Raw genomic sequence first — 23,453 nt, 5'->3', positions numbered from 1 at the left:
TGTATTAGCCAGATGAGTGCACCCTCTCAACCACACAGCCTTAATCTTCTCAGACAGTAAATGAAAAGTAATGGTGTGCTGTTATGGACTAGTTTTTCTTTGTGTTTATGACTACATATCTTTAAAATTGTGTTAGAGATTTTCTGTGATATTTTAATGTAACAATTTACAGACTAATATTATTAATAAAGGTGCCACGTCTCACTGAATAGAAAAATTCATGGAAAGAAAGGGAAAGTGAGGTGTGTGAAGTGTATAAAACAGTAATTTATTGATATACACAAAAAGCAGGGGAAACAGGAGTGAAAACCTAATAAAACATTCCCCATGTGGAGTGATGCAACACTTGAGCGCTCAGAGGACTTAAATAGGTCATGAGCAGCAGGGGTAGGCTGGAGATGGATGTAAGAAAAAACCTACACCACCTGCTATCGCCCAGGATTGAGCGACATGCAGCAGCCAGAGCATGTTGACCCAGTTTAATAGTGCTGTACATCTACTCTTCATCATTATCTAATAGCACAATGAAATGAAAAAGAGTTTGATAAAGGGAAAAAAACTGCCCCCCATAGTTAATCCATACTCACCCTTCATTACAGTGATATGTTACTTTAGCGCCAAATAAGAAATCAGTTGCCTCAAAATATCCATTATCTATATCACCAGGATTTCCACATGATTTCGCTGTGAACAAGAAGCCATAAACAATATCATGGTTTTATGCTAGTTTATATACAATATGCAGCAATAAGCAAGAAGGTGCTGGATTATTAAAAATGCCATCAAAATTTCGCTCATTCCGCCAACAACTATCTCTCCCCACCATGTATGCTCGATTCGGCTGACTGTGTATGTCAGGCATGTCCAAACTGTGGCCCTCCAGCAGTTTCAAAACTACAACTCCCAGCATGCCTGGATAGCTTACAGCTATTAGGGCATGCTGTGAGTTGTAGTTTTGCAACAGCTGGAGGGCCGCAGTTTGGACATGCCTGGTGTATGTGTTCTGAATTGGCAGAGGGTTGTAAGACACATCTTCCCTGAGAACAAAAGGATCTGGGCATGTTGAAATTCAAAAGCCCAGTCCTTCTAACCACAGATATCTCCCATCAGGAAAGTCAGGAGGCCCCCCACACATAAGATGGTGGGCCAGGAGAAAATATATATTTTTAATTCCTGTGTGTGGAAACAACAGTACGCTGCTTCTCTTGTTAACGCCACGTAGCAGATTTAAGATACTACCGAAAAAGTAAACTATATTGCCCATAGCAACCAATTACAGCATAGCTTTTTAACCTGCTTTTGAAAAGCAAAAGCTGTGCTGTGATTGGTTGGTATGGGCAACAAAGACAGTTTTGCTTTTAGGCAGTATGATAAATCTTCCCCCAAAGGTCCATTCACACGTCTGTAGAATAGGTCCGGCTCCATTCCGCAACGTTGCGGAACAAATCCGGACCCATTCATTCTCTACGCGGCCGGAAGAGATGCAGACAGCACACAGTGTGCTGTCCACATCTGCATTTCCGGAGCATGGCCCCGATCTTCCGGTCCGCGGCTCCCGAAAAAATAGAACATGTTCTATTCTTGTCCGCAATTGCACTCCCTATTTTGTGTAACGGAATAGCTGGCCCTTCATAGAACAGTACTATCCTTGTCCGTAATGTGGACAATAATAGGACATGTTCTATTTTTTTGCGGAACGGACATACGGAAATGGAATGCACATGGAGTAACTTTCGTTTTATTTGCAGACCCATTGAAGTGAATGGTCCGCAAAAAGATGGAACGGACACGGAAAGTAAATACGTTTGGGGTATGGCCACACGGAGCAGTTGCCTTACATTTTATAATGAAGACCGCTCTGTATAGTCAGTCTTCATGTTTAATGGCTGCGCAACATCTTTAATGCACTTTTATGGCTTGTTAGGTTGGGGGGACAATATGCATTTTATTGCTGGTCTGGTCTGTAATCTCCTGCAGGTTACTTGACAGTAAACACTGAATATTAATCAGCTCTGGCAAAACCACTTCTCCATCCCCAGTGCTCTCCTGCCCTACAGGTGGGAGCCCTTCTTCTGCCATCTGCTTTTCCTCATTTTTCACATCATCTAATATCAATGAGAATTTGTCATCAGAAATATCCAGCTGCTCCTCTCTCTGCATCTTTCTGACTTTTCTAGGACATGGAGACTTTGAAGGATAATTTGGAAGAAGTAAAGCCAGCATAGCATGAGAACAATCATCATTAAGACCTGACCCCACTAAGGATTGTATTGGTTGGCATGCTGGCTTAATAATAAAGGCTTCTATCTTATTGGTATTGAATTACATATCTTAGTTTATGGCTGATGTAGGAATAAGTAAATGAAGGAATAAATAAATAAAACTGACGTAGAATAAGTCTCCCTGCAATCTCCCTGTACGCTCCCTCTCCAATATTCTAGAGCATGAGTGCTCGCCGTGTCTCTAACTATGCATTCATACAAAGCAAGGGTTTCTTAATTCTTACCTGTGCAGAATTTTTCATGACTAGTCCACATAGAATTGCTCATACAAGTGACAGTATTTCTAACTCCCAGAATGCGAATAAACCCAGGTCGGCACCTGTATTGTACAGTATCCCCAGCTTTAAATGTCTCTTGATTTTCTAATTCTTCTTTTAATAACCCATATGAGATTGATGGAGGAGAACCACAATCACCTTAAACAAATAAAAAATGAAAATCACAAACTGTGAAGAAAATGTACAATATTGGTCAGCATATTGAGTATTTCCATTTTTATTGATAATAGTTTTTATGTCAATTGAGGGCCTCAAAGACATTTTTCAAAAATTCTTGGTGATGGTGATTGTTTAGATTTTCTTCTAAAATGTTCCACTTTTTAAGGGCTACTCCTAGTTCCTTAAGAACTCAAAAGCATTTGAAGAGTTGGTGGAGTAACACTTAAGCAAATGTAAGTTTATTGCATTAAAGGGGTTTTCCGGGAGTTTTATACTGATGACCTATCCTCTGGAGCTTACTAATGGTCTGCTGCCTGTAGACTGCCATTGTAGAATGGTGCTATGGGTTTTTAGGTAAGAGTGTATTAAGTTGTTGTTCCATAAAGAGCAATAGTGCAGCTCTGGTGAATACAGTTGGCAAGTAGGGCTCTATAAGGCTAGAGTCCCACATGCATTGTTTGTGGCAGCATTTTTGAGTCAAAGCAAGGAATGTATCAAAAAAGAAAGAAAAGTATATCCACTCCTGTACTTGGCTTAAAAAACTTTCTCAGTCAAAAGCTGAATTTTCTTTTTTTACTTGAGTTTACTGGAAAGCTGCTTATCGGATAAGGCCACTTTCACACTTGCGGCAGAGAGATCCGGTAAGCAGTTCCGTCGCCAGAACTGCCTGCCGGATCAGGCAAAATGTATGCTAACTGATGGCATTAGTAAGACTGATCAGGATCCTGATCAGTCTTAAAAATGCCTGATCAGTCGAAAAAATGCATTGAAATGCCAGATCCGTCGTTCCGGTGTCATCCGGCAAAACGGATCCGGCATTTACTTTTTTCACCTTTTTTTCAGTCTGCGCATGCGCATAACGGAACAACGGATCCGGTATTCTGAACGCCGGATCCGGCACTAATACATCCCTATGGGAAAAAATGCCGGATCCGGCGTTCAGGCAAGTCTTCAGTTTTTTTCACCGGAGATAAAACCGTAGCATGCTGCGGTTTTCTCTTTTGCCTGATCAGTCAAAACGACTGAACTGAAGACATCCTGATGCATCCTGAACGGATTACTCTCCATTCAGAATGCATGGGGATAAAACTGATCAGTTCTTTTCCGGTATAGAGCACCTGTGACGGAACTCTATGCCGGAAAAGAAAAACGCAAGTGTGAAAGTACCCTAAAACTGGAAAAGTCATAGGAAAAGACAGTAGTCGGACCATGTACAATAAAACAGTGTTATCATTGTAGAGCACCATCCATGTAGCCCTCTAGCACATGACTTGCTGCTCTCTGTCTTAGGGTACGGCCACACAGGGCTTTTGACAAGTTTTTGAAGCAGACCTGTCTGCAGGATTTTTAGCCAAAGCCAGAAGTGGATTTCGAAAGGATTCCAGAAATATAAAGAAAGTACTTATACAGGTCCTTCTAAAAAAAATTGCATATTGTGATAAAGTTCATTATTTTCTGTAATGTACTGATAAACATTAGACTTTCATATATTTTAGATTCATTACACACCAACTGAAGTAGTTCAAGCCTTTTATTGTTTTAATATTGATGATTTTGGCATACAGCTCATGAAAACCCAAAATTCCTATCTACAAAAATTAGCATATCATGAAAAGATTCTCTAAACGAGCTATTAACCTAATCATCTGAATCAACTAATTAACTCTAAACACCTGCAAAAGATTCCTGAGGCTTTTAAAAACTCCCAGCCTGGTTCATTACTCAAAACCGCAATCATGGGTAAGACTGCCGACCTGACTGCTGTCCAGAAGGCCATCATTGACACCCTCAAGCAAGAGGGTAAGAAACAGAAAGAAATTTCTGAACGAATAGGCTGTTCCCAGAGTGCTGTATCAAGGCACCTCAGTGGGAAGTCTGTGGGAAGGAAAAAGTGTGGCAGAAAACGCTGCACAACGAGAAGAGGTGACCAGACCCTGAGGAAGATTGTGGAGAAGGACCGATTCCAGACCTTGGGGGACCTGCGGAAGCAGTGGACTGAGTCTGGAGTAGAAACATCCAGAGCCACCGTGTACAGGCGTGTGCAGGAAATGGCTACAGGTGCCGCATTCCCCAGGTCAAGCCACTTTTGAACCAGAAACAGCGGCAGAATCACCTGACCTGGGCTACAGAGAAGCAGCACTGGACTGTTGCTCAGTGGTCCAAAGTACTTTTTTCGGATGAAAGCAAATTTTTCATATCATTCGGAAATCAAGGTGCCAGAGTCTGGAGGAAGACTGGGGAGAGGGAAATGCCAAAATGCCTGAAGTCCAGTGTCAAGTACCCACAGTCAGTGATGGTCTGGGGTGCCATGTCAGCTGCTGGTGTTGGTCCACTGTGTTTTATCAAGGGCAGGGTCAATGCAGCTAGCTAGCAGGAGATTTTGGAGCACTTCATGCTTTCATCTGCTGAAAAGCTTTATGGAGATGAAGATTTCATTTTTCAGCACGACCTGGCACCTGCTCACAGTGCCAAAACCACTGGTAAATGGTTTACTGACCATGGTATTACTGTGCTCAATTGGCCTGCCAACTCTCCTGACCTGAACCCCATAGAGAATCTGTGGGATATTGGGAAGAGAAAGTTGAGAGACGCAAGACCCAACACTCTGGATGAGCTTCGAAGCATCCTGGGCCTCCATAACACCTCAGCAGTGCCACAGGCTGATTGCCGTCATTTCTGCAAAAGGATTCCGGACCAAGTATTAAGTGCATAACTGAACATAATAATTTGAAGGTTGACTTTTTTTGTATTGAAAACAGACTTTTCTTTTATTGGTCGGATGAAATATGCTAATTTTTTTAGATAGGAATTTTGGGTTTTCAAGAGCTGTATGCCAAAATCAACAATATTAAAACAATAAAATGCTTGAACTACTTCAGTTATGTGTAATGAATCTAAAATATATGAAAGTCTAATGTTTATTGCATACATTACAGAAAATAATGAACTTTATCACAATATGCAATTTTTTTTAGAAGGACCTGTACTTCTCCATCCTGATGGATCAATTTCTGGCTGAAAATCCTGCATATAGATCTACTTCAAAATCTCATCCAAAAAAAGTTGTGTGGTCATACCCTTCTGGAGTGTACTCATCAGTGAGTCTCATTAGCTTAGTCACTTTTTTTCACAATATGGTTGGAAGAACTATTACTTTGTTTCAGAGTATGCAGTTGCACAAGATGAAGTAAGTCTCATACTGCAGGATATCCATATTCCTTGTAGTCTACAGTATATTGGGATTAAGATTATACAGCAAAGGGGTTGCTGTAAAAAGTATTTTTTCCCTAAACAAGTGCATGCAGGTAAATAGACAAATCATACAGATTTAGATAAAAACTTACAGTAAACTGATGTAATAAAGCAGAAGGTTAAAGCGATCACCAGCAATGACACTGTAGATACCACATGGTCCATCATAATGGCAGATCTAGAAATGTCCAATTTTACAGCTCAATCCAAATCTGAAAGAAATGAAGACATATATTATATTTTTATTAGCCTTCTTTTTATACTTTTGATGTGTTTGCAACCATGGATTTTTTTTCTTATGTAGAGGAAAACACAAAACTGGTGTAAAGGAAAACTTGCTTAGTTGCTCATAGTAATCAATTAGATTCCACCATTCACTCTTTAGGCCTCTTTCACACGAGCGTGTCCGGATTAGGTCCGGATGCGTCCCCGTGCATTGCGGGAAACCCGCGCGAGTAGGTACGCAATTGTTGTCAGTTTTGACTGCGATTGCGTTCAGTTGTTGAGTTTTTATTGCGCGGGTGCAATGTGTTTTGCACGCGCGTGATAAACTGAATGTGGTACCTAGACCCGAACTTCTTCACAGAAGTTCAGGTTTGGGTTCAAGGTTGTGTAGATTGTATTATTTTCCCTTATAACATGGTTATAAGGGAAAATAATAGCATTCTTAATACAGAATGCATAGTAAAATAGGGCTGGAGGGGTTAAAAAAATATAAAATAATTTAACTCACCTTAATCCACTTGTTCGCGCAGCCGGCATCTCTTCTGTCTTCATCTGTGAGAAAAAAGGACCTTTGATGAAGTCACTACACTCATCACATGGTCATTCACATGATCAATCATCATGGTGATGGATCATGTGATGAGCGTAGTGACCTCATCAAAGATCCTTTTCCTCACAGATGAAGACAAAAGAGAAACCGGGATGCGCGAACAAGTGGATTAAGGTGAGTTAAATTATTCATTATTTTTTTTAACCCCTCCAGCGCTATTTTACTTAGCATTCTGTATTCCGAATGCTATTATTTACCCTTACAACCATGTTATAAGGGAAAATAATAATGATCGGGTCCCCATCCCGATAGTCACCTAGCAACCGTGCGTGAAAATCGCACCGCATCCACACTTGCTTGCGGATGCTTGCGATTTTCACGCAACCCCGTTCATTTCTTTGGGGCTTGTGTTACGTGAAAAACGCACAAAGAGGAGCATGCTGCAATTTTCACGCAACGCACAAGTGATGCGTGAAAATCACGCCCATGTGCACAGCCCCATAGAAATTAATGGGTCCGGATTCAGTGCGGGTGCAATGCGTTCACCCCACGCATCGCACCCGCGCGGAAATCTCTCCCGTGTGAAAGGAGCCTTAGAGCTCCTATAGATTACTCTTCACTGAATTTTCATTTACTCTGAAAACACAATTGCTATAGGGCAACATGTGTAACAGGTAACATACATTGTTAACCCCTTAACGCGTAATGGCTTACATATAAGGCATTATGCAACCACAATTATATGGGGTGCGCTGCTAGGGTGGGCCCACTCCATACGTGGCGGGTGTTGGCGATCATGCTGAACCCCATCATTTAACTTCTCAGATGCCAGGTTCAATAGTGATCAAGGCATCTGTGAGGTAAGGTAGAGGGAGATCATGGGCTGCTGATGCTTCCCAGGGTGGTCCTAGTAATCTCACTGCTGAGCTGTGTACGAGGCACAGCTCAGAAGGGAGTGCGACAAAATCCTATTCACCCTAATAGCTCTCTAGATCAAAAGATCCCTGGGTTAAAAGTTATTAACCCCATCACGACTGCAATACGGCTATATACGTGCTATCTGCACATACCCCATGCAGATAGCACGCATATAAACGTTCTGGCAGCTCTTTAATCCAAGCACTGCAAGCGCTTGGATTAAAGCTTCTGCCCCTACACTGCCGCTGTCAGGGAGAGTGTAGAGTCCAGTAATGCCGGCAAGGGACCAATCAGAGTGGTCCCTTGTCAGCAATCACTCCAATTGGTTAGTCTATGCAGATCAGAGCCTGAAATCAGGCATTTTCTGATCTTTGCCCTCAATCTGTGCCCCCTGCCCCGATCTGAGCTCCCATTTGTGTGCTGTAATGTTTCCTGCCAGCATCTTCTGTGCCCTCTGCCTGATCAGCTCCAGATGCCCATCTGTGCCCCCTGCTTTTAACTTTGCTGGCCGTGTTCTGCTCGTGCCTACCCCTGGCTTTAACTGTTCACTGCCCCATCTGAGCCCCCTGCCCTCATCTGAGCCCCCTGCCCCATCTTTGCCCCCTGTTGCGGTCCTGCTGAACTTGAAGGCAGTGGCTCAGTTCCTGAGCAACCGCCATCAGCAGCTGTATGCTGACACTCTGCTATAACCCCTTAGATGCCACGGCAGCGGCATCCATGGGGTTAATAGAGGGAGGTGGCTCCCTCTCTCAACCATCGGGCTGCCACACTGCAATGGCAGCGGCCCAATGGTTGCCATGGCAACCGAACGCCTTTTAAAGGCATACAGTGTTGCCATCAGGAAACCTGATAGTACTATACTTTGCAATGCAAGAGCATTGCAAAGTATAGTGCAGCCATCAGCCCCATTGGATATTCAAGATCCAAATGGGACTTAATGAAAAGAAAAGTGTGAAAATAAAGAAAAGTTTAAAAAAAATTGAAAAAAATAAAAATGTTAATTAGAAAGAAAATAAACAGCCTTCACATATCCGCTCATTTATAAGACATAAAAAAATAAAACAATAAAACAAACTACACACAATTGGTATCGCTACGTCCGTAATGACCTGATATATAAAATTATTATGGTACTAATTCCGCATGGTAAACACTGTAAAATAAAAATAAAAAACTATGGCGGAATTGCTGTTTTTTTTTGCCTCAGCTCCCCAAATTTTTTTATCAAAAGTGAACAAAAAGTCATATGCATACTAAAAATTATAGCAATAAAAACTACAGCCTATCCCAATGTAACAAATTATAGGGTGATTTTACTCCAGTTATCCCTTGTTAAAATGAAAAATTTGAGCTTAAGCAACTTTTTCTTGTAAAAAATATAATTTTTCATTTTCACAGCCAAGCATTCCTAAATATTATGAAACACCTCTGAGGTAAAAGTGGTCAGTAAACCCCTCAATAAATTGCAAATAAAGTGACACATGTCAGATTTTCTAAATTAAGCCTGGTCACGAAGGTGAAAAATAGCTTGGTCTTGAAAGGGTTAAGTTAAGTAGAAAGTGAAAAGAAGTTAAAAAAGCACACAAATAATAAAAGTTTAAATCACCCCCTTTCTTAATTTTAAATATAAAATTGAATAAACAATTGTAGGAAGGCGTAAGGGTCCATCATTGACGGAAGGTACGTGTCACCGAGGTTCCTGGCCTCGGTGAAATAAGAACCAGGAATTTTGTGTGTCAGTGGCAGCTAGTGCTCGATGACACTGTTTTACTTAGTGTGGCTGTAAAGCCAATCCGGGCCGGTTCTTATTGGGAGCAGTCAAAGAGCAGGGTGGGTGGCTGTTCCCCACGTCCAGGCCAGGTTTTGAGCTGGGGTTTAAAAACCCAGCCAGCAGCTCAGCTGGGTGTGGAATGAACCTCCAGGTGATAGTGGAGCTCTGTGTTTTGGGAGCGGAGAAGTTCGCCATACTGCAAGGCTGAGAGCTGCATGAGAGCTTCCAGCTGGAAGCCAGGCCCCCTAAAGCCTGCTGTGGACTGCCAGGTGACGTGATTTTTAGTTCTGTGGACTTTTGCTGTGTGAATTAACTCGAGGATTCCTGCGGTGTGAATTAACACCAGGGCCCTGCCAAGTATTGTGTTTTTGTTTCTGCCTTTTTGTGTGAATAAACACTGACTTTTGCTTTTCAACCGTGGTTTTGCCTTTGTATTGCGTCCACTTACCCTGCCTACCAGAGCAAATCCCTACAATTGGTGGCTTAAAGTGGGCAAGGACAGTGAGGCTGGCGTGAACGCCAAAATATTTTTGGTTTTGCACACGATTGTATGTCATTTATCAAACCAGCTTGATTCAAACCAGTGTCACGTGACGAAATGGAAGCTGTTATGAAGTCCCTTGTGGAGGCTAACCTGCAGCAACGCCAAGGCTAATAAGCAGCAGCAGGGGACCAACCAGTTGCTGCTACAACACGTAATGGCTTTGCAGAAAGCAGGAGCAACCCTAAAATGCGATCCCTAAAATGACAATGTAGAGACCTACCTGGCGATTGTATAAGAATGTGGCCACCAGTGAAAAGCTGCCCCAAGACCAGTGGGCTGAGGTCGTCGCTCCATTTCTGACATCAGAGTCCCAGCGGGTGTTTTCCGACTTGCCGACGATTAAGCGGCTGACTACCCTAAGGTAAAGGGGAGATTTTGGCAAGACTGGGGGTGAATGTGCTGGTCCGGGCCTAGCGGGTGCATCAGTGGGGGTTCAACCTGGCGGAGCCCATGAGACCCCAGTATTATGACCTGCTCAACCTGTTGCAAAAGTGGATACAACCTGACGTGCCGAGCCCCACTGCTATGTTGGACCGGTTGTTAGCATACAGGTTCTGGAGGGCTCTGCCACCCCTTCTCCAGCAATGGATTGGCCAGGTCCCTCCAGGTAATGCGCTGAAGATGGTCGACCTGGTGGAGCGCTATGAGGCTACCCGGAACTTATAGGGGGTTTTGTTGGTAGGGGGCAGTCAAATCCCATAACTGTTTACCCCGGACCCAGCAACCGGTGCCCACCAAACCCGCCCGGGATGTAACACCTGTGGACCCCGCTCCAATAATCTGCTGGCAGTGTTCGAGCGGACTGTCCACGTCAAGGGAAACCCATGGACACGAACTATAGCTTCCGTCAATCATTATATGCCAGGAAACTGTGTGCAGTGGGTACTCCGGAGTCTCTGAACCACCTGTGCCAGGCTGAGGTGGGAGACACTCCAGCGGAGGCTCTGTTGGACTCAGGAAGGTGACCCTGGTAAGGGCTTTCCTGGTACACTCCGCTGAGTACACTGGCCGTAAGGTCGGAGTCATGTGTATACATGGGGACTTAAAAGACTATCCTACTGCTATGGTGTCTCTGTCTATGGTTTCTGGCAGGTGGATCCACGAGGTGGCTATCGCAACCAACCTACATTATGAACTTACAGGGAGTGCAGAATTATTAGGCAAGTTGTATTTTTGAGGATTAATTTTATTATTGAACAACAACCATGTTCTCAATGAACCCAAAAAACTCATTAATATCAAAGCTGAATATTTTTGGAAGTAGTTTTTAGTTTGTTTTTAGTTTTAGCTATTTTAGGGGAATATCTGTGTGTGCAGGTGACTATTACTGTACATAATTATTAGGCAACTTAACAAAAAACAAATATTTACCCATTTCAATTATTTATTTTTACCAGTGAAACCAATATAACATCTCAACATTCACAAATATACATTTCTGACATTCAAAAACAAAACAAAAACAAATCAGTGACCAATATAGCCACCTTTCTTTGCAAGGACACTCAAAAGCCTGCCATCCATGGATTCTGTCAGTGTTTTGATCTGCTCACCATCAACATTGCGTGCAGCAGCAACCACAGCCTCCCAGACACTGTTCAGAGAGGTGTACTGTTTTCCCTCCATGTAAATCTCACATTTGATGATGGACCACAGGTTCTCAATGGGGTTCAGATCAGGTGAACAAGGAGGCCATGTCATTAGATTTTCTTCTTTTATACCCTTTCTTGCCAGCCACGTTGTGGAGTACTTGGACGCGTGTGATGGAGCATTGTCCTGCAATGTCATGTTTTTCTTACCTTGCAGACTTCTTCCTGTACCACTGCTTGAAGAAGGTGTCTTCCAGAAACTGGCAGTAGGACTGGGAGTTGAGCTTGACTCCATCCTCAACCCAAAAAGGCCCCACAAGCTCATCTTTGATGATACCAGCCCAAACCAGTACTCCACCTCCACCTTGCTGGCGTCTGAGTCGGACTGGAGCTCTCTGCCCTTTACTGGCCCATCAAGACTCACTCTCATTTCATCAGTCCATAAAACCTTAGAAAAATCAGTCTTGAGATATTTCTTGGCCCAGTCTTGACGTTTCAGCTTGTGTGTCTTGTTCAGTGGTGGTCGTCTTTCAGCCTTTCTTACCTTGGCCATATTTCTGAGTATTGCACACCTTGTGCTTTTGGGCACTCCAGTGATGTTGCAGCTCTGAAATATGGCCAAACTGGTGGCAAGTGGCATCTTGGCAGCTGCACGCTTGACTTTTCTCAGTTCATGGGCAGTTATTTTGCGCCTTGGTTTTTCCACACGCTTCTTGCGACCCTGTTGACTATTTTGAATGAAACGCTTGATTGTTCGATGATCACGCTTCAGAAGCTTTGCAATTTTAAGAGTGCTGCATCCCTCTGCAAGATATCTCACTATTTTTGACTTTTCTGAGCCTGTCAAGTCCTTCTTTTGACCCATTTTGCCAAAGGAAAGGAAGTTGCCTAATAATTATGCACACCTGATATAGGGTGTTGATGTCATTAGACCACACCCCTTCTCATTACAGAGATGCACATCACCTAATATTCTTAATTGGTAGTAGGCTTTCGGGCCTATACAGCTTGGAGTAAGACAACATGCATAAAGAGGATGATGTGGTCAAAATACTCATTTGCCTAATAATTCTGCACGTAGTGTATAGTAGGGAGAGACTTCCCGGGTTTCACAGCACTGTTGGCTGTTCCAAGAGTGACTGATATGCATGCAGAGTGGCCCGGCTCAGGGGGGAGACCAGAACCCTGGGAGCCTGAGTCCGAAGGCCCAGCGGTAGGGGTGACCACCACTTTGGCTGAAGAGGAGGAGACAACCCCACTGAGTGTAATGGTAGGAGACATGGAGGACTTGCCACCGGGGCCTGAGCTGGCAGACCTCAATGTCTCCGGGGATAATTTTGGTACCGCGCAACACCGGGATCCAACCTTATCCCGAGCCTGGGAAAATGTACTAATAATAGATGTGAACCACAACAACCAGGGGCAGAGTCGGTGTTCCCCCGTTTTGTGGTCCATCAGGATATGTTGTATCGGGTAAATCGGCTGCGAGGTGAATCCGTTGAACAGTTGGTGGTGCCCCAGGCTTATCGCAAATTCGTGTTAGAGTTAGCCCACCAGCATGCTCTCGGGGGTCATCTGGGAATGCAGAAAACACAGGATCGGATACTACAACGGTTTTACTGGCCCAGTGTGTTTAAAGAGGTGGACAAGTTCTGTAAGTCTTGTCCGACCTGTCAGGCAACTAGCCCCCAGCACCTTTTTTCGCAGTCCCTTGGTACCCCTCCCAATCATCGAAGTACCATTTGAGCGAATCGCTATGGACCTGGTAGGTCCTGTACCGAAGTCCGCTAGGGGACAACAACACATTTTGGTTGTCCTTGATTACTAATGATGAGCGGAAGGGGTCATATTCAAATTCGCGATATTTCACAAATATTTTGTAGAATATTCACTAAATATTCGTGAATTCTAATATTCGTTATATTTTATGATTTTTTTTTTTACTCGAGAAATTGACAAGGTATGCGAATTTTCGTGATGTGAATTTTTATCGAAAATTTTTCAATTGCCGAGCAAAAACATGATTCCTCCCTGCTTCTTGCTTGTGGGCCAATGAGTCATAGCAGTATATCGAATATATTTGTTTTTTTAAATATTCGTAATATTCTAAAACAAGAATAAATAGCAATATAGCAAATATTAAAAAAAAATGAATATAGACAAATTTAGCTAATATAGTGTTATAATCTTTTTTTTTTCAATAGTTGCAATTTTTTTCCAATCTGGACTTCAGATGAGAAAAAAATTACAACTCTTAGACTAAGAAAACTGTAGCACTATATTAGCTAAATTGCTCTATATTCATTTTTTTTTTGAATATTCGCTATATTGCTATATATTCTTGTTTTAGAATATTACGAACATTGGAAAAAACTAATATATTCGATATAGTGCTATATATTCGTTTTTTAGAATATTCATCATTTTTCCAATTTAAAGTTATGATTCCTCCCTGCTTCTTGCTTGTGGGCCAATGAGTCATTGGCCCACAAGTAAGAAGCAGGGAAGACTCATGTTTTTACTCTGCAATTAAAAAATTGCAATAAAAATTCGCATTACGATAAAAAAACTTGAATATTCGAACTTACGAATATATATCACTATATTCTAAATATTTGCGAATTTTCGAAGTACCTATATTCGCGATAAAAAATTTAATATTCGTGATCAACACCCTTGATTACGCTACTCGGTACCCGGAGGCAGTGCCACTGCGACATACATCGGCGAAACGTATAGCTGAAGAGCTATTGGAGATGTTCTCCCGAGTGGGGCTACCTAAAGAGGTCCTGACTGACCAGGGGACCCCTTTTATGTCCAAGGTCATGAGGGAACTCTGCAAGTTGGTGCGTATTAAACAGTTACGGACGTCCGTGTACCATCCACAAATGGACGGACTGGTTGAAAGGTTTAACAAAACTCTAAAAACTATGTTAAAAAGGGTGCTGACCAAAGATGGAAAGGATTGGGACCTTCTTCTGCCCTATCTCATGTTCGCAGTGCGAGAGGTGCCCCAGGCCTCTACTGGGTTTTCTCCCTTTGAATTTCTATATGACAGACATCCTCGTGGCTTGTTGGACGTAGCCAAAGAGGCGTCGGAACAACAACCCACTCCGCATAAAAGTGTCCATGAATATGTTACCAAGATGCAACAGCGGATAGAGACCATTTTGCCTCTTGTCAGGGAACATATGGAGGCCGCTTAGCGATCCCAGAGTCGGATCTATAATCAGCAGGCTCTGGTCCGGAACTTTAACCTGGGTGATCGGGTTTTGGTTCTGGTGCTGACCGTGGACAGTACGTTGCTAGCCAGGTGGCAAGGGCCCCACGAGGTACGTGAAAAATTGGAGAGGTAAATTACAAGGTACACCAGCCGGGAAGGTGAAAGCCGGAGCAGGTTTACTATGTTAATTTACTAAAGCCTTGGAAGGATAGGGAAACTTTATGGAAGACAGCCCGCTGCCGAGCTTTCTTGGACAAGAGATTCTGGCTCCTATGTCTGATGCAAGGGAAGCAGTTGCCACAATAAAAATTGCTGACAGCCTCTCCTCTAAACAGGCTAAGGAAACTAGAGAGTTCGTTAGTCGGAACACGGATGTGTTCTCAGACCTCCCTGGACGCACTTTCGTAATCCAACATGACATTGTCACTGAGCCTCAGGCAAAAATCCGGTTCAAGCAATACCGGGTACCCGAGGCTCGGCAAAAAGCCATCTTGGAGAAAGTGCAGCTCGTGTTGCGGCTGGACATCATTGAGGAGTCTAAAAGTGAGTGGGCCAATCCAATAGTCTTAATTCCCAAGCCAGACGGGATGTAACGATTTTGTAACGATTTTCAGAAATTAAACAAAATATCAAAGTTCGATGCATATCCTTGGGTAGATGAACTTATTGAGAAATTAGGCCAAGCCAGGTATTTTTCTGTTTTGGGCCCCACCAAAGGGTACTGGCAGGTACCCTTGATGGGGGCTGCCAAAGAGAAAACTGCCTTTATTACACCAGAGGGGCTGTACCAGTATAAGGTGTTACCCTTTGGCCTGCATTACTCCCCCACCACTTTCCATCGTCTAATGGATATTGTACTTCGTCCACATCGGCAGTACGCCTCGGCTTACCTGGACGATATGGTGGGCTATTACATGAGGTTTGTCCCCCATTTTTCCACTTTAGCGTCTCCGTTGACAGGGCTCTTAAAGGGACGGAAGTCCGCGATAGTCCGCTGGAATGACCAGACGGAAGAGGCTTTCTCCGCTTTGAAGTCAGCCCTGTGTGGGTCCCTGGTTTTGGTGCCGCCCGACTTGAAGAGGGAATTTGTGGTACAGACTGATGCCTCTGAAGTAGGCCTCGGTGCGGTACTGTCTCAGGAAGTCAACTGGGAGGAGCATCCCGTTGTCTTCCTCAGCCGTAAGCTCACTCCAGTAGAGACCTGGTACAGTATAGTGGAGAGAGAGTGCGTGGTCATCAAGTGGGCACTCGAGTCTCTCCGCTATTATCTGTTGGGAAGGAAGTTCCGTCTGGTGACCGATCACTCTCTCTCAAGTGGATGAGCCAGGCCAAAGAGAGTAATGCCCGGGTCACCAGGTGGTTCTTGTCGCTGCAAAACTTTAAGTTCACAGTAGAACACAGGGCAGGCCGGTTACAGGGAAACGTGGATGCCCTGTCCCGAGTACACTGTCTGGCGTGTGTTCACCCCCTTAAAGGGGTTATCCCATCATAATGATCACTGTTAAATCTGTTAATGATTTGACAGTGATCATTTTTGTAAATATACTTTATTAACAAATCCCCACCGATTAGGATAAAATTCATACCCACTTACCTGATTGTTGTGCCTCGGTCTCCCCTGGTTACGACCACTGCTCTTCTCCAAAAGCCGGAAGGTCGCGCTTGCCCAGAAACGACTCCTTTTCTCCCGGCCGGTCCGCTCGCTGTTCTGAACGCGCACGCTGCCGCGCATGCGCGACAGTGACTTCTTCCTGGCCAGAATAGTACAGAGCTGCGAACGCGCACGCCGGCTCTGTAGGAATAAGTCACCATTGCGCATGCGCGGCGGCGTGCGCATTCAGTCCAGCGCGCGGCACGGCCGGGAGAAGACTTCAATCAAGATGAAGCCCGCCCCCAGCCAGAATCCAGGAAGTGAACGCGCGGTGGCAGCAGGTAAGTATAAAAACGCTAAGTGGGATAACCCCTTTAAGGCTGAACAAAGGGGGAAGGTATGTAGGAAGGCACAAGGGTCCGTTATTGACGGAAGGTACGTGTCACCGAGGTTCCTGGCTTTGGTGAGATAAGAAACGGGAATTTTGTGTGTCAGCGGCAGCTAGTGCTCGCTGACACTGTTTTACTTAGTGTGGCTGTAAAGCCAATCTGGGCTGGTTCTTATTGGGAGCAGCCAAAGAGCAGGGTGGCTAGCTGTTCCCCACGTCCAGGCCAGGTTTTGGGCTGGGGTTTAAAAACCCAGCCAGCAGCTCAGCTGGGTGTGGAATGAACCTCCAGCTGATAGTGGAGCTCTGTGTTTTGGGAGCTGAGGAGTTCTGCCATACTGCAAGGCTGAGAGCTGCATGAGAGTGCCAGGTGACGTGTTTTTTTTAGTTCTGTGGACTTTTGTTGTGTGAATAAACACAAGGATTCCTGCGGTGTGAATTAACACCAGGGCCCTGCAAAGTATTGTGTTTTAGACAGGTATTGCTGCTCACCCTTAGCCACTTATATTCAGGATTACTAAAACACGACTCATTGGATTTTTTCACCTGGAGAGACACACACCTTGCGACGCATACCTTGCCACGCACAGCTCCCCGATTACGTAGACTGCCAGTCACGTACAACCGCTGCCAAGTCAAGTGGGTCGCCACGTTGATACCACGAGACTACACGGGATGCCGGTAGCAGGTTCGGCACTGGAGGAAAGAGAGGAGACATTCGGCAACACAACCCTGTGGTAAGACTCTGCACCGGCAGTGCAATAAGGAATTTTGTTACAGGCTTGTGATCCGGTGGCCAAGCATATAGCCATTCTGTATACACATCGGATCTAATAGACACGGACACATTCCCATATGGTTATACCTTACCAACCACATATCAGCCAAGAGATACGACCCTCAACGACAGGTCTATGGTCGTTCACCTCTATATGAGACATCAGCTTTAGTGTCTGTGCAACTGACAATCATCTTTCTATCTAGGTTGTATACAGACACGAACGACGATACCAACCCAACAATTACGCCATCCTATTTTCTATTTATATTTTTATATTTTGAATGTACATGTCAGCCATCTGCTAGTTTTTATTTATGTGATGTCATATTTTATGATACCCTGTTTTTAGTGGTTAATAAACCATCCACTATATATGTATTTGCGGTCCGAAGCTCCTTGATATTTGAGTGCCCCTCATTCCATTTCATATCATTTAAAGTGCCTCTGATTAAGGCCTCATGCACACTACCGTTTTTTTTTAAGGTCCGCAAAAACTGGGTCCGTAGTATGATGCTTCTAATATTGCTAAGTAACCATAGCAACCAGGACTGCAGTAGCGTCCTGGTTGCCATGGTTACCGATCGGAGCCCCAGCGATTAAACTGGGACTCCGATCGGAACTCTCCGCTGCCACCAATGATGGGGGGGGGGAGGAGGCCGCACACTGTGCCACCAATGATATAAATACAATAGAGGGAGGGAGGGGGGGCCCGCATACTGTGCCACCAATTATATAAATACAATAGAGGGAGTGAGGGGGGCCACACACTGTGCCACCAATGAAATTGAAACTGGGGAGGGAGGGGGGTGCGGCACCTGAGGGGTTAATTGTACGGATCACAGCCCCCTGTAAGAGATCGGGTGCTGCCAGGCAGCAGGGGGCAGTCATGTACACAGTTCGTAGTATATTCTAACGAGAAGCGTCCCCATCACTATGGGAACGCCTCTGTGTTAGAATATACTGTCGGATCCGAGTTTTCACGAAGTGAAAACTCAGCTCTGAAAAAGCCTTTATGCAGTCAGATCCGTCTGAATAAAAGTAACCTACGGCCACGGATCACGGACACTGATGCCAATCATGTGTGCATCCGTGTTTTTTCACTGACCCATTGACTTGAATGGGTCCGTGAACCGTTGTCCGTCAAACAAATAGGACAGGTCCTATTTTTTTGACGGACAGGATACACGGATCACGGAGGCGGATGACAAACGGTGCATTTTCCGACTTTTCAACGGACCCATTGAAGGTCAATGGATCCGCAGAAAATCACGGAAAACGGAACAACGGCCACGGGTGCACACAACGGTCGTGTATATAAGGCCTAACCCCAAATAAAGTTCAGCTGCTCTAGTTGGTCTTTCCTTAAATTTTCTTAGTCGCATCCCACACCAAAAGCCATGGTCCACAGAGAGCTTCCAAAGCATCAGAAGGATCTCATTGTTAAAAGGTATCAGTCAGGAGAAGGGTACAAAAGAAGTTCCAAGGCATTAGATATACCATGGAACACAGTCATCATCAAGTGGAGAAAATATGGCACAACAGTGACATTACCTAGAACTGGATGTCCCTCCAAAATTGATGAAAAGACGAGAAACTTGTCTGGGAGCCTTCCAAGAGGCCTACAGCAACAATAAAGGAGCTGCAGGAATATCTGGCAAGTACTGCCTGTGTGGTACATGTGACAACAATCTCCCGTATTATTCATATGTCTGGGCTATGGGGTAGAGTGGCAAGACACAAGTCTTTTCTTACGAAGAAAAACATCCAAGCCAGGCTACATTTTGCAAAAACACAACTGAAGTCTCCCAAAAGCATGTGGGAAAAGGTGTTATGGTCTGATGAAACCAAGGTTGAACTTTTTGTCCATAATTACAAAAGATTTGTTTGGCGCCAAAATCAACACTGCACATCTCCAAAAAAACACCATACCCACAGTGAAGCATGGTGGTGGCAGCATCGTGCTTTGGGGCTGTTTTTCTTCAGCTGGAACTGGGGCCTTAATTAAGCTAGAGGGAATTATGAACAATTCCAAATACCAGTCAATATTGGCACAAAACCTTCAGGCTTCTGCTAGAAAGCTGAACATGAAGAGGAACTTCATCTTTCAGCATGACAACGACCCAAAGCATACATCCAAATCAACAAAAGAATGGCTTCACCAGAAGAAGATTAAAGTTTTGGAATGGCCCAGACAGAGCCCAGACCTGAATCCGATTGAAAATCTGTGGGGTGATCTGAAGAGGGCTGTGCACAGGAGATGCCCTCGCAATCTGACAGATTTGGAGTGTTTTTGTAAAGAAGAGCGGGCAAATCTTGCCAAGTCAAAATGTGCCATACTGACTGAGTGCTGTAATAAAATCAAAAGGTGCTTCAACAAAGTATTGGTTTAAGGGTGTGCACACTTATGCAACCATATTATTATATTTTTTCTTCCCTCTACCTAAAAGATTTCAGTTTGTTTTTCAATTGAGTTGTACAGTTTATAGGTCACATTAAAGGTGGAAAAAGTTCTGAAATGATTTATCTTTGTAAGAAAATTTAGACTAAAACCTTCAGGCTCACAGGTGCATATCCATGAGGCAAACATAATTACAAAAAAAAAATGGCTGCACACCATTATATATACAAACAATAGAGCTAAGAAATGGGGGTCATTCTAGATAAAAGTTGTACAATACCGACTATAGTTGATTATACATGAATAATGGAAGCTCTTAGCGCACATACGTGTCGGGACCATCTACCAGGGGTCAAGGTGGCTTCCGCAGATGGGTCCCTATCACTAAAGAAGCTGCCTCACTTTGGACTTACTTAAGCCTACAATATTCAGGGCAGTGTAGGAACCAGCTACAAACATATTCTGCTCAGAAGTCCCAGGTAGATGGGCGTGTCCAGTATAAAAGGGGTGCCACCCCCAATATATTGCAAGAAAATTTAGACTAAAACCTTCAGGATCACAGGTGCATATCCATGAGGCAAACATAATTACAAAAAACAAAATGGCTGCACACCATTATATATACCAGGTCGAAGGCATGCCGAAACGCTCATCAGGGTGACACCATCCTGGTATACACATTTACTCAGGTGAGTCTTGCTGACATAGTATTCCCTTGGATTTCTGGGCAATATTTGTGTTAGACATGACCTTATATACTCTTCATTGCCAATATCCTTGATTTGACTTATGCTCATGATTTTTGTAGACAGAAGACTCACCGGATTTTCTATGAATTTATACCATATTACTGTTAACAATAATTCTTATGCATTATATATTTATGTATGCAATTTTTTTTTTTTTTTTTTTTGGTGTGTGTGTATTACCAGGATGGTGTCTTTTTTCTGCCACCTCCCCCCTTTTTAATGGTATACCCTTTTACATATCAATTTATCAATAAAATATTACATTTTATATGGGTACTTTGTGAGCTCCATTTTTTTCTTTAGCTGTTCCACTGTATGGAAAGTATAGGGAAAGCGTAGGGACAGTACAGACTGTGTAATCAGAAGCTGAAGGGATCCATAGGAGACAGCTCAGTTTGCATCAATCCCTGCCCAGAGCTATCTAATTGAACAGTGTCCATCTTGTTTAATACTATTGCGCCTTGATTCCCAAAGTGGGGTGAATAAGTAGTGTAATTAGACTATTATAGGGGTGCCCACCTTGTTTAATAAGCAATTCTATTACTCTTTGCTTCTCAAATTGGGGTGAATAAGCTGTCTTATTTAACTGTTATTGGGGTGCCCCCCTTGTTTAATAGATACACAATTCTATTATGCTTTGATTCTCAATTTGGGATAAATAAGTAGTGTAATTTAATTATTATTGGGGTGCAGTTGTTATTAACTTGTTCAATAAGCCTTGATTCACAAATTGAAGTGAATATGTGGTAGAATTTAACAGTTATTGGGCTGTCCCCCTTGTTTTTTAGATAAGCAATTCCATCAGACCTTGATTCTCAAATTAGGGTAAATAAGTAGTATCATTTAACTGTTATTGGGGCATACCCCATGTTTTATAGATAAGTAATTCCATTAGGCCTTGATTCTCAAATTGGGGTGAATAAACTGTGTAATTTAACTGCTATTGGGGTGCCCATCTTGTTAAGTAGATAAGCAATTCCTGTAAGCCTTGATTCTCAAATTGGGGGGAATAAGCTGTATACGTTTACTGTTATTGGGGTGTCCACCTTGTTTCTTAGATAAACAATCCTATTAGGGCTTGTTTGTCAAATTGTGGTGAATAAGCTGTATAATAATACTGTTATTGGGATGTCTACATTGAATAACTCATTTTACATATACAGTATGTTCAACAGACAGGTGCCAGGGCCCTCATAGAGAATGAGCAGTGGCAAAAATGTTGCTGGAACCTGCAGAAAGGTGGGCCAGTCCTTGCGTCTGCTGGTGTCTGGTACAGTTCATAGCAGTGCTGACATGTGGAGCTTTTACTATGGTCAAGGACAATATATGTCCTTTATAGCCCACTGGGTAAATGTGGTTTCTGCCCAGGCACACCAGCAACTTGGCTAGCTTATGGCAATGCCACCTCCACATTCTCGTGCTGTGATTGCAGCGCCAATGTCCTCCTCATCCTCCCACTTGTCCTCAGCTTCAACTGTAGGCACAGTTCTGAGTGGCCCTCCAGCAGACCACCTATGCAGAGCACACAGTTCTGCACCTGGCCAGCCTGGGCAAACAGAATCGCATCAGAGAGGAATTGCTCTGCGTCATCAACCAAGAAATCGAATGCTGGTTGTCTCCTCACCCAATAAAGATTGGAACCATGGTCACCAGTAACGGGAAGAACATTCTCTGGGCGCTGTATCATGGAGGGCTGACCCATGCACCCTGCAAGCCACACATGCTTAATTTAGTTGTAAGCTGGTTCCTGAAATTTTCCACCCAACTTAAAGATGTCTTCAAAAACACCAGGAAACTTTGCATGCACTTAAGTCACTCTCACTATGCAAAACATGCCCTCCTTGAGCTGCAAAGGCAGAATAGTGTTCCCCAACATCGCCTCATATGCAACATTTCCATACGTTGGAACTCCACCCTCCACATATTGGACCGACAATATAAGCAGAGGATGGCTGTGAATGATTTCTTGATGATGCAGGCAGACAGGAGAACTGCCCCATGTAACTTTGACATTAGCCAGTGGCAGCTCATGCGTGACACCTGCGTTTGCTCAGGCCCTTTGAAGAGGCCACTTTATTTGTCAGTCATCAAGATTACAGGATGAATTATGTAATTCCACTTCTTCACGTCCTAGGGAAAATGCTGATATATCTCACTGGCCATGGGACAGGAGGTGTGACGTCTGTAATGAAATAATACTCACTGGGGATAACACCTGGCAACTTGTGGAGTAGATTGTTCTTAATTTGCACCAGGAGTTCTTTTTCATTGTCCATTGTTTTTGGTAAGCAGTCAGGCACATGAGCTATTTAATGTGTCTTTCCTGTAGCTGTCTGACTTTCACAGCAACTTAAATTAACTATGCGGTGCCTCTTGGTCTGACTAACAGCCCTGCTGTGTATTAAAGGCCATTCAGCCTGTCTAACTGAAGTGGAAAAGCTGTGTCATCAGAATGAAATTATGCTGTCGAATTGAACTGACAACCAATGATGGAATAGCTACGATTATCTTCCACCAATCCTATGGAGGCCAATGTACTGAAATGGCAAATGAGGGAAATAAAAGGGTGGCTGCCCCTGTTATCAGTGGCTATTCTATAGGACTTCAGCCTAGATACTATGGTTCTAGCTGGAATTTAGAACTGCTCTTCTACCCAACCTCAAGCCTACGGGTTTGGTTGGAGAGTTCAGGTTGGGATGCTTGGGTTACCTGGCCACATGCCTCGCTGTGAAAGGCCGGCTCCCTAAGCTTGCAGCTA

General features: G+C 43.7%; 1 protein-coding gene across 1 annotated transcript in view; it reads right to left on the bottom strand.

Annotated features, from left to right (window-relative positions):
- Positions 1-23,453, bottom strand: part of LOC122933391 (C4b-binding protein alpha chain-like) — a 107,504-nt gene that overhangs the window by 49,387 nt on the left and 34,664 nt on the right. The window contains exons 2-4 of the mRNA XM_044288360.1: positions 6,064-6,183; positions 2,507-2,698; positions 588-684 (exon numbers count right to left, since the gene is read on the bottom strand). Of these exons, the coding sequence (XP_044144295.1) occupies positions 588-684; positions 2,507-2,698; positions 6,064-6,139 (365 nt within the window). The 5' untranslated portion in view covers positions 6,140-6,183. The remainder of the gene's footprint in view (positions 1-587; positions 685-2,506; positions 2,699-6,063; positions 6,184-23,453) is intronic.

This window comes from Bufo gargarizans, chromosome 3, assembly GCF_014858855.1.
Source record: "Bufo gargarizans isolate SCDJY-AF-19 chromosome 3, ASM1485885v1, whole genome shotgun sequence".
NCBI classification, from domain to species: Eukaryota; Metazoa; Chordata; class Amphibia; order Anura; family Bufonidae; genus Bufo; species Bufo gargarizans.
Note: the sequence above shows the minus strand (reverse complement) of the source record. Positions and strands in the feature narration are given on the sequence as shown.